Consider the following 15,030-nt stretch of genomic DNA (forward strand, 5'->3'; position numbering starts at 1 on the left):
CTTTTGGTAATTTTTGGCTTTTGACTCTTTGCTTCCTGTTTTCTTTTTTCTTTTTTCTTCCTCCGACTCTTTGATTGACAGATTTTTTGTTGGAGAATTTTCCTTTTGTAATTTATTTTCCTTCTATTTTGCTGCTGGTGGTTCCAATTTCATCCAGCCAATGTTCTTTAATTCCTTATTTATGGCACCATTCTTTTGTATTGCATCTGTTTCTCCTCAAGCACATCTAGTTCTTCCTTCCTTTCAGTAAACAAATGTTTCTTTCCCCTTTACCCGAACCATATTGGCTGATTTTAGTTCGGGACATCCTTTTGTTTTTGTGCTCTCTAGGATCACACTTTGTGCATAATTTTTAAGTTTGCCTTTGTGGAGAGTCCTACACTTTACATTATGCAATAGGCTGCTCCTTTTGATCTCTTTGTATTGAGGATTGCGCGTTTCAGGTTTCTATTGCTATTATTCTTTTCATTGTTGGAGTGCTGGTTCCTTCAATCCTTATTACCTCCAATTTTTGTTTCTTCTTTAATCTTTCAATGGGTCAAGCATCATTCCACTTTTTAGCTGGTTGAGGGATTTGAGCCATTTGACCTTTAGTTTGAGATCCCGTTTGACTTGATCTTTAGGTTAAATGAACTATCCTATGTGTCATGAGTCTTGACATCACAAATAATGGAAATCTTTACAAGACATTCATGTTTTGTGTCGGTTTGTTCAACATTTTAAAATGATATGTTGCTAGTTTCTTTCTCAGTGTTTTTTCCAATACTTATTGAATATCTTGGCTATCAATTTCTTTTTTAAATAAAGTATTGGGGCTCTATGTACGGGGCTCCAATCCAACCACATACTAATTTTGCCTATAATTTTTAGTTCTAACCCAAGTTATTGGTCTTGGTATTGGTTTAGATTTGAGGGTTTGGTTTGTGGGTTTGGTCAATATTTTTTTTTGGGATTGGGTTCGTCCATACAAAAACATCTAAAAATCAGAAATATATACAAATTTGCAGTAGTAATCAAGTTCAAAATGTTGAAATGTAGCTAGGTCGAATCCCTAGCTTAATTAATTTTAATGTGGCCCTTGGCCTTAAAATTCATTATATTGATGTAATCATTTAATGTATAGGGCTGGGCCCAATTTGGATGCTTATGTAACTTGCATATTGATTAATTACATCATGTAATTGGGCTGGGCCCAAATGGAACTTAATGTAACTTCTGAACATTGAAAGGGTAGGCCCTATTTGGGCGCTCAATTTATGTGACTTGTAATGGTTATGGGGCAAGACCTATCCTTTCTGTAACTTGTAACTCAACAGGTCGGGCCCTATTGAACATGTAACTTGTAACTTGTAAATTAAATAGGTCAAGGCCTATTTGTAATGCATAGGAAATACATTTGAATTATTGTAACTTGGCAGCAAAATACACAAGGCCGACCAAGTATTATGTTATGCTTAATCTCCTATATGTAAGTAGACTTGAGGATCACAAACACAATCTAAGCAAGCGAACTTATGACTGCTGCTACACAAGGTCTGCTATCTAAGCGAACTAGGTCTGCTACATGATCAACATATGCAACATCAGCGAATCTACAAGTGTGATGAATTTATACAAGGGCTGCTGAAGTTGTTCAAGGGCTGAGTGAAGCAATTCATGTGCTGAGCGAAGGCATTTAAGAGCTGCCAAACTATCATATGAGGTTGGCGAACTATCTTCTAGGCTGGGCGAACATCATATAGGCTGAGCATACTTCCATTCAAGGCTGACAAATTCATATGAGGACCAGCGAATTTCACTCAGGGTCTGGGTCTGCACATAATATTCTGAATGATTTGATCATATTCAGATCTGAGACTTTGGTTGCTGGGTTTTTCCTCCAAGAGGGAGGTTTTCCCAGGGTATATTTGTGTTGTGTGCTTTGCATTACCGTGTATTTTGTTTCTGCTACCTATTTGTTAATCTGATCACTAAAAACTAACACAAAACACAACACACATGGCATCTTATATCTAAGTTACCTGTTTGGGTTCGAGGGTTTGAGCAATTTTTTTTTTTTTGGGTTGGGTTCATTTTAAGTTCGTCAATGCAAAAACATATTAAAATCAGAAATAACATACACAACCATACTAATATTCAAATAACATAGCAAAATACACCACCATATTAGTAGTCAAATATTAGTCAAACTCGACTATCATGATATATATTGAAGTTCAAAAATAATAATGTCAAGTGTCAACAATCAGCCATCATTGATCAAACATCATATGAGTCCTCAAAAATGTCATCCTCGTCCTTCATATGAGATGATATATATTGTGGTAAATTAGAAGAACCACAAATGGTGCCACTGGCATTTGCACTAGCATTGGCATTGACACTCTCATGCTCACTAGGTGGCTCATAGTCATCATCAACTTCAAGTGCAGCAAGGTGGGAAGTGGAAGCATCTAACTGAATATGCTCTGGCTCGATATCACACTTCTTTGTCTACCCTTCTTTGTAGGCACTTTCTTTGTGTGTAAGGAGCTGCAAGTTTGAATGCACAAACAGCAAGTCCTCCGCCTTTTTCGAGTGTAGCTAATTGCACTTTATTGAGTGGATGAAGGAGTATGTGCTCCAATTCCTCTTAGATGAAATGATATTTAACAAAGGAGATTCAATCTCCTTAAATAGAGAAATTACAAAGAAAATTTCTAATATAGAAACAAGTGATGAAAAGGAAACTACCTAAACAACTAAAACTAAGATGACCATTTTAGAAAGATTACAATATTATTTTAATATCCTTCTTTAACGGTCATCCTACTAATTACCCTACGAAAGACTTAACATAATCAGTAGGTCATTTGGCCATGAAAGCATAGAAGGCTACCCCCTTGTCTAAATAGAACTCTCTGCGACAGGAGCCTGCTGAGACCCTCTCTGGTTCTGCTGAACTTCTGAATATGACCAAGAACACCAAAATCCTTCCAATCTGATGTTGGGTAACAAAGCTATCCTTCCCGCTATCCAAAGACGCAAAAATCGAGATAAGCTTCTCAAAAAACTTAAGAGTTTTGAAGGAACATGATTTTGCCAAAAATCTCCAAAAGCAGCAACTCCCACAATTTTTTTTTAAAAATGGCAAAAACCTTTTGCAGAAGAACACCATTCGACCTAGAAACTTGAGGTTCGACCCAAAACAAGCTGCAAGAAATCACAATTTTATCCAAAAATCGTCAAAAAGAGCACTATGATTTTGTGGAAAAATTGGCAAAACCTCCACCATGATTGTTTTTGGGAAAAATCAGAAAACCCACCACCAGGATTTTTTTTGGAAAAAATCAGAAAATCCACTAGTAGTGAAAGAACCCATGCTTTTTCAAAAAATGTGCAAAACACTAGAAAACACAAGATCCTTGCATTATGGCCAAAGCCCTTCTAGTGTTTGACAATGAGCACATTCATCCAATCATTCATTGCCGATTGGAGAAGCTCAAACGTCGTTGTACATGGCTGCATTTACATTGAACTCAAAGAGGCATGTGCAAAGGTTGTGCAAAATTACTCCTATATATGATGTTGAGGTGAAGGTAGGGTTCCCGAGTTTACAAAATTTGCCTCCCTTGGGGATATTCAGAAGAGGTGAAGATGGATAAGAGGATCCAATTCTATGGTAGACTGAAATATCCCCTGCAGTAGTTTGACTGAGAATACAAGGAATATTTGCTAACAACTGACTTTCCAATCTGCATGTTATGCGGTTTATATTTTTGCATGTTATGCTGATGTGGTTGTCCCAGAATTTTCAGATTGGTATGGAGGTCATCGATCACATATTTCTCATGGAAGATCAACTATAAATGACGTCTAATTGATAAAACAATTACCAAAGATGCATATGCCACTAAATTATAGAGTTCTATGCCAATTTAGACACAAATATACACCTACAGCTTGCTGTCATTTTATCAAACAGTTGGCATGAAACCTCAGACAAATATGAAATCAGAATGTAACCTTATTCCTCCTTTATTTCAATAGATAATAATCAAACAATTCATACAAATATCGTCACCAATGACTAGACACTTATCATCTCATACTTCAGAATTTTTGAGGACAAAGGACAGCAATAGAATATTACAACTGTTGAAAAGAGTGTGCAGAATGTTGTCAAATGGAACCTGAAATAGATTGCCCAACTTGATTTGTGAAGAAGCAAGCAATATCACGCAATTTGATGCCTTCAAGCTGCCAAATCAACCTTATTCCAAAATCGCCCCTGCTGCAATATAGGTGGTCTGATAATAATTGATGAGCAGCAGCTTGCACACAATCTCTTCACCAAAATTAATTGCCTTATCTCCTTGAGTGTAGCGCTGTTCTTTTGGGTGCAATTTGGTGCCAAAATAGTAGTCAATAAGCAATCTTGTTGGGAGAAGCAGTCTGATATGATTTTGTTTCAGATTTGTCTTGTCGCTGAATTCATCTTCAAAGTTCCTTCAAAATACCTCCAAAGGTATCGCCTTTCTCCTCTAATGCTATCGCTATCTTTCTTTGTGTGATTCGATGCTTGAATGATGAAGAAAGAACAAAATCGAGGGTATGAGGGTGAAACCCTATTTTTGTTTCAGACCTGTAATTTTATCAGCTTTCACCAAATTAGCTCCTCCAATGATCTTAGATGAAGATCGCCTGCCCTCCTAAAAGAAATCGATGGTATTAGGACCTCCAATATGCTATTTTGAAATTACCATGAACTCCCTCCACCATGACAATGAAGCAATACTTCAATAAGCTCAATATGGAAGACTGAATTGTCTCCCACTCTCAATTGCAACCCCTCGGAAGATCTTTCACTTCCTCAGTTATGCTATCGATGGGAGTTTTCGTTCCCAAAGATGATGATCTGCAGAAACCCTTGGCTCCACAAGTCTACACAAGAAGAGATATCCAAAACAACTGATGATGAACAATGAACCAACCTCTTCTATTTATTCTTTTCACAGCCAATCAATTGGTTCCTTTTAGAAGATTCTTCTCTTATCCTGTAGTTACACTTTATTATTTTATTACACATTAATTAATGTAATTGCACTTAAAAATATTAGTACATTATAATTAAAGTGCACACGTTTCGCAATACATGTAATCTCCTTATTTCGCCATAAAATCAAGTAGACACAAAATGTGAAGCCGCAAATCACTGCCAACCGACCCCCTAATCAATCTCCTTGGCCTACGAGGGTCAAGTGATAGGCCAATCCCGTGAATCTCTGTGGACTAATGATGCCATTCATTTGTTTTCCCAAGTTCCTAGTTCATCTATTGTTGGGAGGAATTGGTCTACTTATAGTTTCATCCACTTTGTTAACAGGAACTGAGTTATCTCTTGGAGAGAGGAGAAGCTTGTAGTTGTACATAGCACCTTTCATGTTGTTGATTGCAACACACTTATGTACAAGGAGAGTCTAGCAACCCAATGGGATGTAGAGCTAGAGGAGCTAGTAGAGGTTGATGAAGATGTAGCACAAATAGTGTTGTTGGCATTCCTCTGGAGGATCTTGAGCTTGAAGTGACTAGTAGTTCAAGTGCGGTGGATTTCTGCATGTAATTTGGGGAGAGATGGTTTGAGGCCTTAGGCCATTGGCCAATTGTAGTTTTGAATGTAATCGTCATTTTCAATATAATATAAATATATCACTATGTAGTATTTTCATTGTTCATTCAATATAATATCAAATATATTTTGAGTATTTCAAAGTTTTATATGTTATTCTTTGTTTAACATTTTTTTAGGTACTATATATGTTTGCGTTGTTGTTCCCCTATTGTCCACAAATCTAGGCCCTTGGTCCCCTCATCCTTAAAACATGTCCCTACAATCCCCCATTTTGAGACTTCGTGAATCATAGCCTAAAACTATAAATAATATATGGGTTCAACTCATTGCATAAGGTTGCAACCTTTTGTCCCTATTTTTTGAATCTCTTTACCATCCATGATAAAAATCCGTCGGATATCAAGTTCTCAGCAAAGGAATATTAGAAGTGAGTCGATTGCTTATTATTGCTCATTGGTCAAGCTAAGATGATTTAAATTTTAAATATTAATATATAATTCCTCAAATTAATTAATTAATTTTATATATAATATATGATGTTAATCTATTATATATAATAAATCGATAATATATAAATATAAATAATTTTTTTTATAATAATATAGAAGCTTTGATTTTCTAGAGTCTTTCAATAATTTCTTATATATGTGGAGATATTTCTTTTGTTTCCTTTTTTCTATTGGCATTTGTATTGATAGACTACCTACTTCCATGTATTCATTGGATGCTCCTCCTTGAATTCTTCCTTAGAAGGAGACCATCACCAAAGCTACCAGAAGGATTTTCTACAAACACTACTTCTACTTCTAGGTCAGACCTCCCCTCGTATGCAAGCTTTCTTTATATGCTAAGTATTTTTTGTAGATGGAAGATGGTATAATATGTTGTCGTTGTCTCTAGCATTACTAGTCACATGGCTTGAAATTTTCCCTTGGCTAACTAAGGGCATGATCCCATTAGCTATGGTTTCAGATAGATCATCATATTCCTTGTCCAAATTGGATTTGCCATCTTTGCTCCATCTAAGAGGTAGAGACCAAGGAACATTTCATCTTCAAATGCCTCATTTACTACAAAATCTGGGGGAGATGTTACTGCCTCTATGATCTCTCTACTTTCTGTTGGTATCTAAACCAGTTGTACTTGGCCCTTTATCTTCGGGAGTTTGTCACCCTTCAATATAGATCTTTTCTTGGGATCTCTACGTATTTTAGAGCCCTCAAGTTGATTACCTCCTTCTAGCACGTCCAGGAGATTAACAACTCTAAATGACATTAGAATACCGCTAATTTTCACATGGATGTAGATGGATTGAGAATACAGTGTCTCTGACAACTTATACCCTAGCATGTTCTTGCTCAGTATTGTTGTTCTACTTCTTCTCGATAGCATGGTTTGGCTCCTTCTTGACATCATAGATCTATACCTCTTTGGCCATCCCCGAAGACAAATTGGCAAACACATTTCAACCTTTTTCACTATTATGGGAGTTACTTTGGCCTTGAATATTAGGTGTGATCCTAGGGGGCTTACCATGGTCAATCCTCTCAGACTTCGGCTCTCCCCGATGAGCATTATTAGATCAATAATTAGTCCCTTCATTGTGATCCATGATGATACCGATGATTTCACCATTTCTAAGCCAGATAATGATACTCAATGAGACTTAACTCTCTCCAGTCAGATTTTGCATTTTGGGGTTCTTGTTCCCTCTCTTGGCTATTTGTACAAGTTTCTTGACCATTTCTGTTGGTGGTCCCCTGCTATTTTGTATTTCTTTGTTTTTGTTCTTCCCCCTTGTGGGGCCTCTCTATTTTTCTGTTCTTATAACTTTCTATAGTAATCTGCTGTACTCTTGAATCCCATTGACCCACTTTTGGTCATCCGTGGACATTAATATAATTTTTTCTTTCCTCAGAATTCATACTATATGTAATGCTATTCTTTATGCTGGCTTTCCTCTCTTCTGAACATTCCTAGTTACTGCTGGCTAAGCACCTCTTTAATTAAGCTTTTGCTATCTTTCAAATAGCTTGAGACTGGTTCTGTTTTTGGTACACTCCTTTAAATACAATACTGTTTAACAGAAAATCTTTGTTTCTTTCATTCCCTTTCAGTGAGCTCAGATAGAGCTATTTATGCTTATCGTATTGTGTTCTTAGTATTATGGGACATTCATGTCCATTGTCAATTATCTTTAACCATCTCAGGCATTTAGTCTTGCTAACTGAGTCTTGAGAATTATCTGGGCAGGTAAATAAGGCTATTTGATTTAACATGAATTCCAGGTATACAGATTTTATTGTTAATGAAGTTGATTGCGATGGAAAAGTAATTCATCTGACAAGTTTAGATGCTCCAGTGGAGGTAAAAATCTACTTGTTTTGTTTTTATGGATAGCAATTTAAGTTTTTTTACTCCATTTCTCATTATTAAGAACAATGGGCACATAATATGGTGCTTCTTTTATCAGGAAAAAAAGGCAGTTCTAGACAGCTCGACAGTGACAAATGAAGTGGCTAATAAGGAATGTCAGACAAGCAATGTAAACAATTCAGATTACAGTAAACACATTGAAGCTTTTGAGAGTTTAGCTGGTAAAGTAGATGCAGAAAAATTGAAAGATTTGCTAGCTCACATTTCTGCAGGATCTACTGAGAATCTATCTCCTATTGTACTTTCTGCAGATCCTGACAAAGCACATCGAACGGCAAGTAATTCTTACATCTTATGGATGAAAATCGTCATTGACATTGTCAGTTGCCAGTTATTGTAATTGGAGGCATATAGAAATGATATTTCTTGCACATACCAATTCTATCTGTGTCCTAAATGTAGTAAATGGTTGTTTGCAGGCACTTCATAATTTCTTCAAGACCAATTTAAATTTTTTAGTGACAGATACTATTGAAGGAACTGATTCTAATTCAAAATGTGTCCGTGTGAGGTACTATCCTAACAAAAAAGGTGCACATGGAAGAGACAGGGATTGTCGACGACAAGGTGACAAAAAACGGAAAAATTGGGGAAGCAAGGAAGATAGAAATCCAAAGCGGGGAAAGTATGATGGAGGTTTATCAGGAGATCTTGACCAGGCTTTTGACAGCAGAGGAGCAGATGAATGGCCTGAGGATAGGGGAAAGTTTTTGCGGTGAAGTTTTATCTTTATAATCTCCTAAAGCAGATTGCTACTCATTTTGTTATTTGATTATTTTCCAGCACAACCTGATCAACTCTTTTTTCTTGTTAGGATAATTGTTTTGCATCTTGAAAGAAGTATTCTGCTTATGTCTATAAATAGGCATTGCTGAGGTCCAAGGATACTGATTTTTACTTATCATCTTTGTATGAGCTTTTGTGTGTGCGTGTGTTCTGTCCCACACAAAATGGAATATTTTGCACACATTGCTCTTAGCTACAGATTGAGGAATCTTAATGCCTCTTGCCTTGTCAATTGTTGTTGATTATCTGCAGGCCTTAGCATGGTTTTTTTCTTTCTGATTGTTTTAATTTATTTGTAATTACAGTGACAGAAAATTTCATTACCCAAAATTATTATGAATTGAAAATATTTAATTAATCACGGGAAGTAATGATACTTCCATGTTGCATAACCAAAAGACGTATAGTGCCATGATTACTTGCTTTTGAATATAAATAGAAACAAAATGGACAACTATAATCAATAGCCCATGCAAATGGATTTATTTATTTATTAATATGGATAATAATATAAGGGTTCTATTCAAGGGCCCCAGCCTAACAAGACATAGAGATACAAACACATAAAAAACTGCATCATCGACCCAAGAACAGGTGAAGCCGTTACTATTAGAATATTTAATTATATTTTGTCACCTATATTTAGTTCCTTGTTTAATGGTCATTTAGCTTTTTAGTTAATTAGCTTTTAAGCTTTATTTAGCATTTAGCTTTTTCTTTTTAGTTAATTAGCTTTTAGCTCTTTAATCTTTTACTTTAACGTTATGTTCTAATTATAGAACATCATCTTGTAACCTCTATATATACGTGTGTATATCATTCAATGTAATCATCCGATTATTGAATCATTCATTCAATTTATTTTTCAGTTACAAGTAATGCAAGCCAGCTAAGCATCTATATTGCCCATAGACAGGCTGATACTAAAACCATAGCACTATATTTAAAACTTTATAGAAAACTTCAACAGCCAGGAGACATATAGTGTACAAAAGCCAACCAATAACCAGAGATATTATTGGAGTTTAGACACTTCTCAATGCACCATACCTACACGTTTTGGTGAAGACTTCCACCTTTCAAATCTCCTGCTGTATAGTCCATTCCCAGCCACATTTCCTAGTTCTACTAGAAGTATCTGCAGACCTGCAGCATTCTACAGTACTTGAAGTTTGATGCCTTTCAGCACCTCTCCATGCCATTAAGCATGAATGATTTGTTATCCTTTAGAACAGTCATAGTATGGCTGCTGACCACTTCTAAAAATCCCTTATGATGTGAAACAATCATATATTTCATCACCAAAATGGTGTCATTGCAGAAAGCATGAGGGTGCAAACATTTTCCATTAATATGAAAACACTAGAATTCATCAACTATATATCAATACCCTCTGAGCCAGTAAATATTTTCTAAAGCTGCACCACTGTAGGGTAGGGCTGTTTCAAGTCCTCAAATTCCTTCTCATTGGATAGCTACGAAGCTTTCCCTTGCCTATGCATCTACCACAAAATCTTCACAAAATCATTCAATTTTTGTTGAATGTCTTCCATAATGGTTCCACAAGACCTTAGACTACTGTTATCAAACAGCCCATCAGACACTAAAATTGCCTTCACCACTCTGAGTAAACCCTTAGAAGAGCAGCTGTGTAATGTCCTCTAGTGGGACCTGTTCATGTGTTTTTTACGCACATGCAAACACAAAATAAAATACCCAAGAGTATCTTATCCTCTCTTGAACAAAATCTCTCGGATGCTGAAGATTAGCTTAAGGATCATTTGAGAAGACTCCAAGGTTCATGAATGTAGGGTCACTACGTGTGGATAAGCTCATTGGTTTGATGTGATTATGCTGGAATCACAAAGGGGACTTACATTTGAATGCTTGATTTGCTGGAACTTAGATCATTTGATGTTCAATATGGTGATGCTTTTTGATCCTAAACTAACTTGAATTGAAAAAAAAAAGGCAAAAGGAAAGGGTTGAGAGTCTAGTCTAAGACCTAGAATGTAAGAAGATAGATGAATGACTAGGTGGAATCCTACTGAGGGAGGTCTCCCATCAAACTGAACAATTTGACACAAGCTCAGTGCAATCTTCTAAGAATATTTAAAGATATTCAAATCATTACCATCGAACATTGATCACCATTCAAGTTAATGCATAAACAATGGACATATAATGATTCGAAGCTAAGCTCATATCATTCCAGTTGACCACACAAGGCGCACTTACAAGTAGCAAGAGGCTGGTGGAATGGATTAGGCGGATTCCACATGAGTACATTTAACAAATTCCTCTACTCGATTTAATTACATGAAAGCAAATTGAGAAGTAAAGACCATGCGAGTTGTCGAAACAACAAATCAAATTCACCATAACTTCAATGAAATCAATTGTTCTCTACAACAAGGTTTGACAACAATCTTTGCCTTCTCCTAATCTAACTTCTATTCTAATTGCTATTCTATTCACTATTCTACTCACTATTACCTATTAACCAACTATTAACCTTTACAAATGAAGATTTTGAGCTTTATATAAAGAGCTCATTTTCAATGAACGACCATGATTGATTCTCCATCAATGGCCAAGATTTTACAATGAAACCCTAATTAGGGTTTGTCACAACAAACTCAATTTGGCCAATGAAATGATTACAACGCTTTGGTATGACCAATAGATAACAAGGGTAGGTGCCTCGGAGTTTGTGCCATCACTGGTGAGTCAGGTTCATTGAATCAAAACGAATTGAGGTGACCTTTCTGACTGGAGGAATAGTGACTGGGATGATGACTGGGATGCGACCTCCAACTTGCACTTTGTGGACTTGATTTGATTCATCATCATGAAGGGATGTTGAGAGGTATCTCTTGATACTCAACATTATCCAGTTGCTCAATGTGATGATGATGATGAGAAGCAAACTTTGATTAACTCTTCTGAAACTATTTGCTTCTCGAATGCCTTGATTATGGAAGTGCAAGGTATAAATCTTAGTTTCAAAGTATTGATGAGCTTCTGATGTCACCATTGTCTCTCTCCTTTGGAATTTCAAACTCCTCTTGTGACTCTCTTCATGTCGTGAACGTTACTTGTGTGATCTCCTTATTTCTTTCTTTATTTCCTGCAAAACAAACAAGCGAGTATTAAATATACTTGATATATAGATTTAATTAAAGCATATAAAGAGAATTCGCTCTCATAAAGGGACAATTGAAGTTGCTCTTTGCTCGTGAAGAGGATCTCTTGAAGTCTACTCCTAAGCCCCTACTCATGAAATTCGCCTTGCTTCTCATAAAGTGATCTTTGAATTCTCATCTTTCATCCTTTCAACTTAAAATGATTCTTTCCAATCATCAAATCTTTTTCAATGTAGTGGTTTTGTAGTCAATTTTGCCAATTCACCCTCAATTAGGAACACATGAAGTAGAATTCACTCCGTAACGTTTACACTTGAATTTCACCCTTGAAGCTCGGAACATGAAGTTCGCTCCCCTCTGTCCATTCATGAAGTTCACTTTTATATGTTAGAAGGTAAAGTTCACTCTCCTCCTTGAATTCATGAAGTTTGCTCATGTTGTTGAGTTTGTGATATTTGCTCATTCATGCTAATTCATGAAGTTGACATTTGTTCATGTAGGTTTGAACATGAAGTGAAGATTCACTTATGCATTTTTGAAGATGAAGATTGTTCTAGGTGGCTTCTAAGTCATGAAGTTCATCTTTGTAGAAATTCGCTCCAAATCCTCAACTCCTGAAGTTTGCTCCAAACCTTGGATTCATGAAGTTTACCTTCGTAGGGAATTCACTCCATTTTCCCAAATCATGAAATTTGCCTTCAACCTCTAATTCATGAAGTGCATTTTGTATAAAGTTTGCTCCATTTTATTGATTCATGAAGTTCATTTGAATGGAATTCGCTCCCAATCATCAACTCATGAAGTAGACTTGTATGAACTTCGCTCCAAATGTCCCAAACATGAAATTCGCTCCAAGATGGCAACTCATGAAGTTGCAAAAATCCGCTCCAAAGTGGCAACTCACGAAGTTGCAAAATCCGCTCTAAGGTGGGTGCACATGAAGTCTTATCTCAGTCACCTTGCTTTGCTGAGCTTGCTTGTCATGAAATCCACTCCAAAACTCTCCAACTTGAAGTTTGCTCCAATACTTCAACTCATGAAGTTGTCTCAAACTTGAAGTTCACTCCAATACTTCAAACTCGAAGTTCACTCCAATACTTCAAACTCATGAAGTTGCTTCAAATGTGAAATTCGCTCCAAACCCTTCCAACTTGAAGTTGGCTCCATTACTCCAACTCATGAAGTTGCTTCAAACATGAAATCCACTCCAAAAGTCTCAAACTTGAAGTTCGCTCCATCACTCCAACTCATGAAGTTGTTTCAAACATGAAATCCGCTCCAAACTGTAAGATCATGAAGTAGGGATTTCGCTTGGGTTGCTCAATTCATGAATTATGTTTTTTTTGCTCCACTTGCTAAACTCACGAAGTATAAATTTCGCTCCAACTTGTGAAATCATGAAGTAGGAATTTCGCTCTTGCTGCTCAACTCATGAAGTAAGGATTTCACTCCACTTGCTCAGCTTATGAAGTAATGATTTCGCTCCACTATGCAAAGTCATGAAGTTCGCTTGCAATTTGCAACTCATGAAGTTCATGTTGTCTAATTTGCTTCATTCCTTTTTTTCCCATCTTTACCTATGAAGGCTTGAAGATGTAATTTGCTCCAATCTCTCTATTCATGAATTTCGGTCCTAAAGTCCAACTCATGAAGTTTGCTTCAAAATGGCAACTCATGAAGTTGTGAATTTCGCTTCAAAAGGTGAACTCATGAAGTTCAAGTTCACTCCAAGGGGTGAAATCATGAAGTTCGCTCCAAAACATGAAGTCATGAAGCTTGCTTGGTATCAAATCCATTCAAGGTGATCATCCTTCATTTCTTATTCAACTTCAGTCATGTAGGCTTGCTTGTGTATGCTTATTGATGAAATTCACTCCAAGGAGGCAAGTCATGAAGTTCGCTCCAAGAAGGCAAGTCATGAAGTTGTAAATTTCGCTCCAAAACATGAAGTCATGAAGTTCGCTTGCAACTACTTGAACAAGAAGTGAGTGATTCCAAATTTCCTTCATCTCCTTTCTTCATTTCGCTTGTGAAGCCTTGAAGGTAAAATTCACTCGAATACCCCAACTCATGAAGTTCGCTTGAGATCATCTACTCATGAAGTTAGGAATCCGCTCCAAAAGGTGAAGTCATGAAGTGTGAATTTCGCTCCAAGGAGGCAAGTCATGAAGTAGGAATTTTGATTCAAATGGTGAACTCATGAAGCTTGCTCTTGAGTGCTTGATCACGAAGTAGGCAATTTCCTTCATTCTTCCACTTCAAACATGAAGAAGCTTGCTCCAAATCTCCCAAGCCTGAAGTTCGCTCCAAAGTAGCAACTCATGAAGTTCACTTTGTGTAAAATTTGCTCCAATCCTCTCAAGCATGAAGTTCGCTCCAAAGTGGCAACTCATGAAGTTCGCTTGAGATCATCAAACCTGAAGTTCGCTTCAAACTGTGAAGTCATGAAGTAAAAAAGATTTAGAGATGAGGTAGATTACAAATGATCTTATCAAGACTTCAATTCTTGGAATAATTCATTCAAAAGCTCAAGCTCATACTTACACCAATTCTTAAGCAAAAGACTCAAGGGAAAATTAAAACAATTGGAGCTTACTTGCAACCTTGAACTCTTGGATTGATGCTATTAGCAATTTTATTCAACTCTTTAGCTAGACTATTGATTAACCTGCATGACATGCAAACCCTATAAACTTACTCACTTACTTCACATTTCACACAAGGCTATTCATCTCACTCCTGGCCATTTTAAGCGCCTATGCTTCTCTAATGCAAAGTCTAATAGAAAAAGACTCAAACACAACCTAGGAAGCAAGAAAAAAAGTAGGGGTCCCCATTTGCGATGGGGCGATGTGTGAATACCTCACAATAGGACCCTCTTATATTCTGACCTAGAATCACGATTTTAGTGCATACTAAATACAATAGAGGGACACCATTGTCAACTAAAGTTTAATTGGAATCTGCACAACAAGTTAGTCAACATTTCCATTATGTTACAATAGATTTTTCAACATTCTTTATATATTGCCCAGTTTATATGAAGGATTC

At 36.6% G+C, this 15,030-nt stretch overlaps 1 protein-coding gene across 1 annotated transcript in view; it reads left to right on the top strand.

Moving 5' to 3' along the window:
* The window catches only part of LOC131856345 (multisubstrate pseudouridine synthase 7-like), a 144,631-nt gene that overhangs the window by 10,743 nt on the left and 118,858 nt on the right, over positions 1 to 15,030 (top strand). Inside the window, exons 3-5 of the mRNA XM_059208040.1 lie at positions 7,900 to 7,978; positions 8,085 to 8,321; positions 8,467 to 8,762. Coding sequence (XP_059064023.1) covers positions 7,900 to 7,978; positions 8,085 to 8,321; positions 8,467 to 8,762 — 612 coding nt within the window. The remainder of the gene's footprint in view (positions 1 to 7,899; positions 7,979 to 8,084; positions 8,322 to 8,466; positions 8,763 to 15,030) is intronic.

The sequence above is a fragment of the Cryptomeria japonica genome, chromosome 7 (genome assembly GCF_030272615.1).
Source record: "Cryptomeria japonica chromosome 7, Sugi_1.0, whole genome shotgun sequence".
Classification (NCBI taxonomy): Eukaryota; Viridiplantae; Streptophyta; class Pinopsida; order Cupressales; family Cupressaceae; genus Cryptomeria; species Cryptomeria japonica.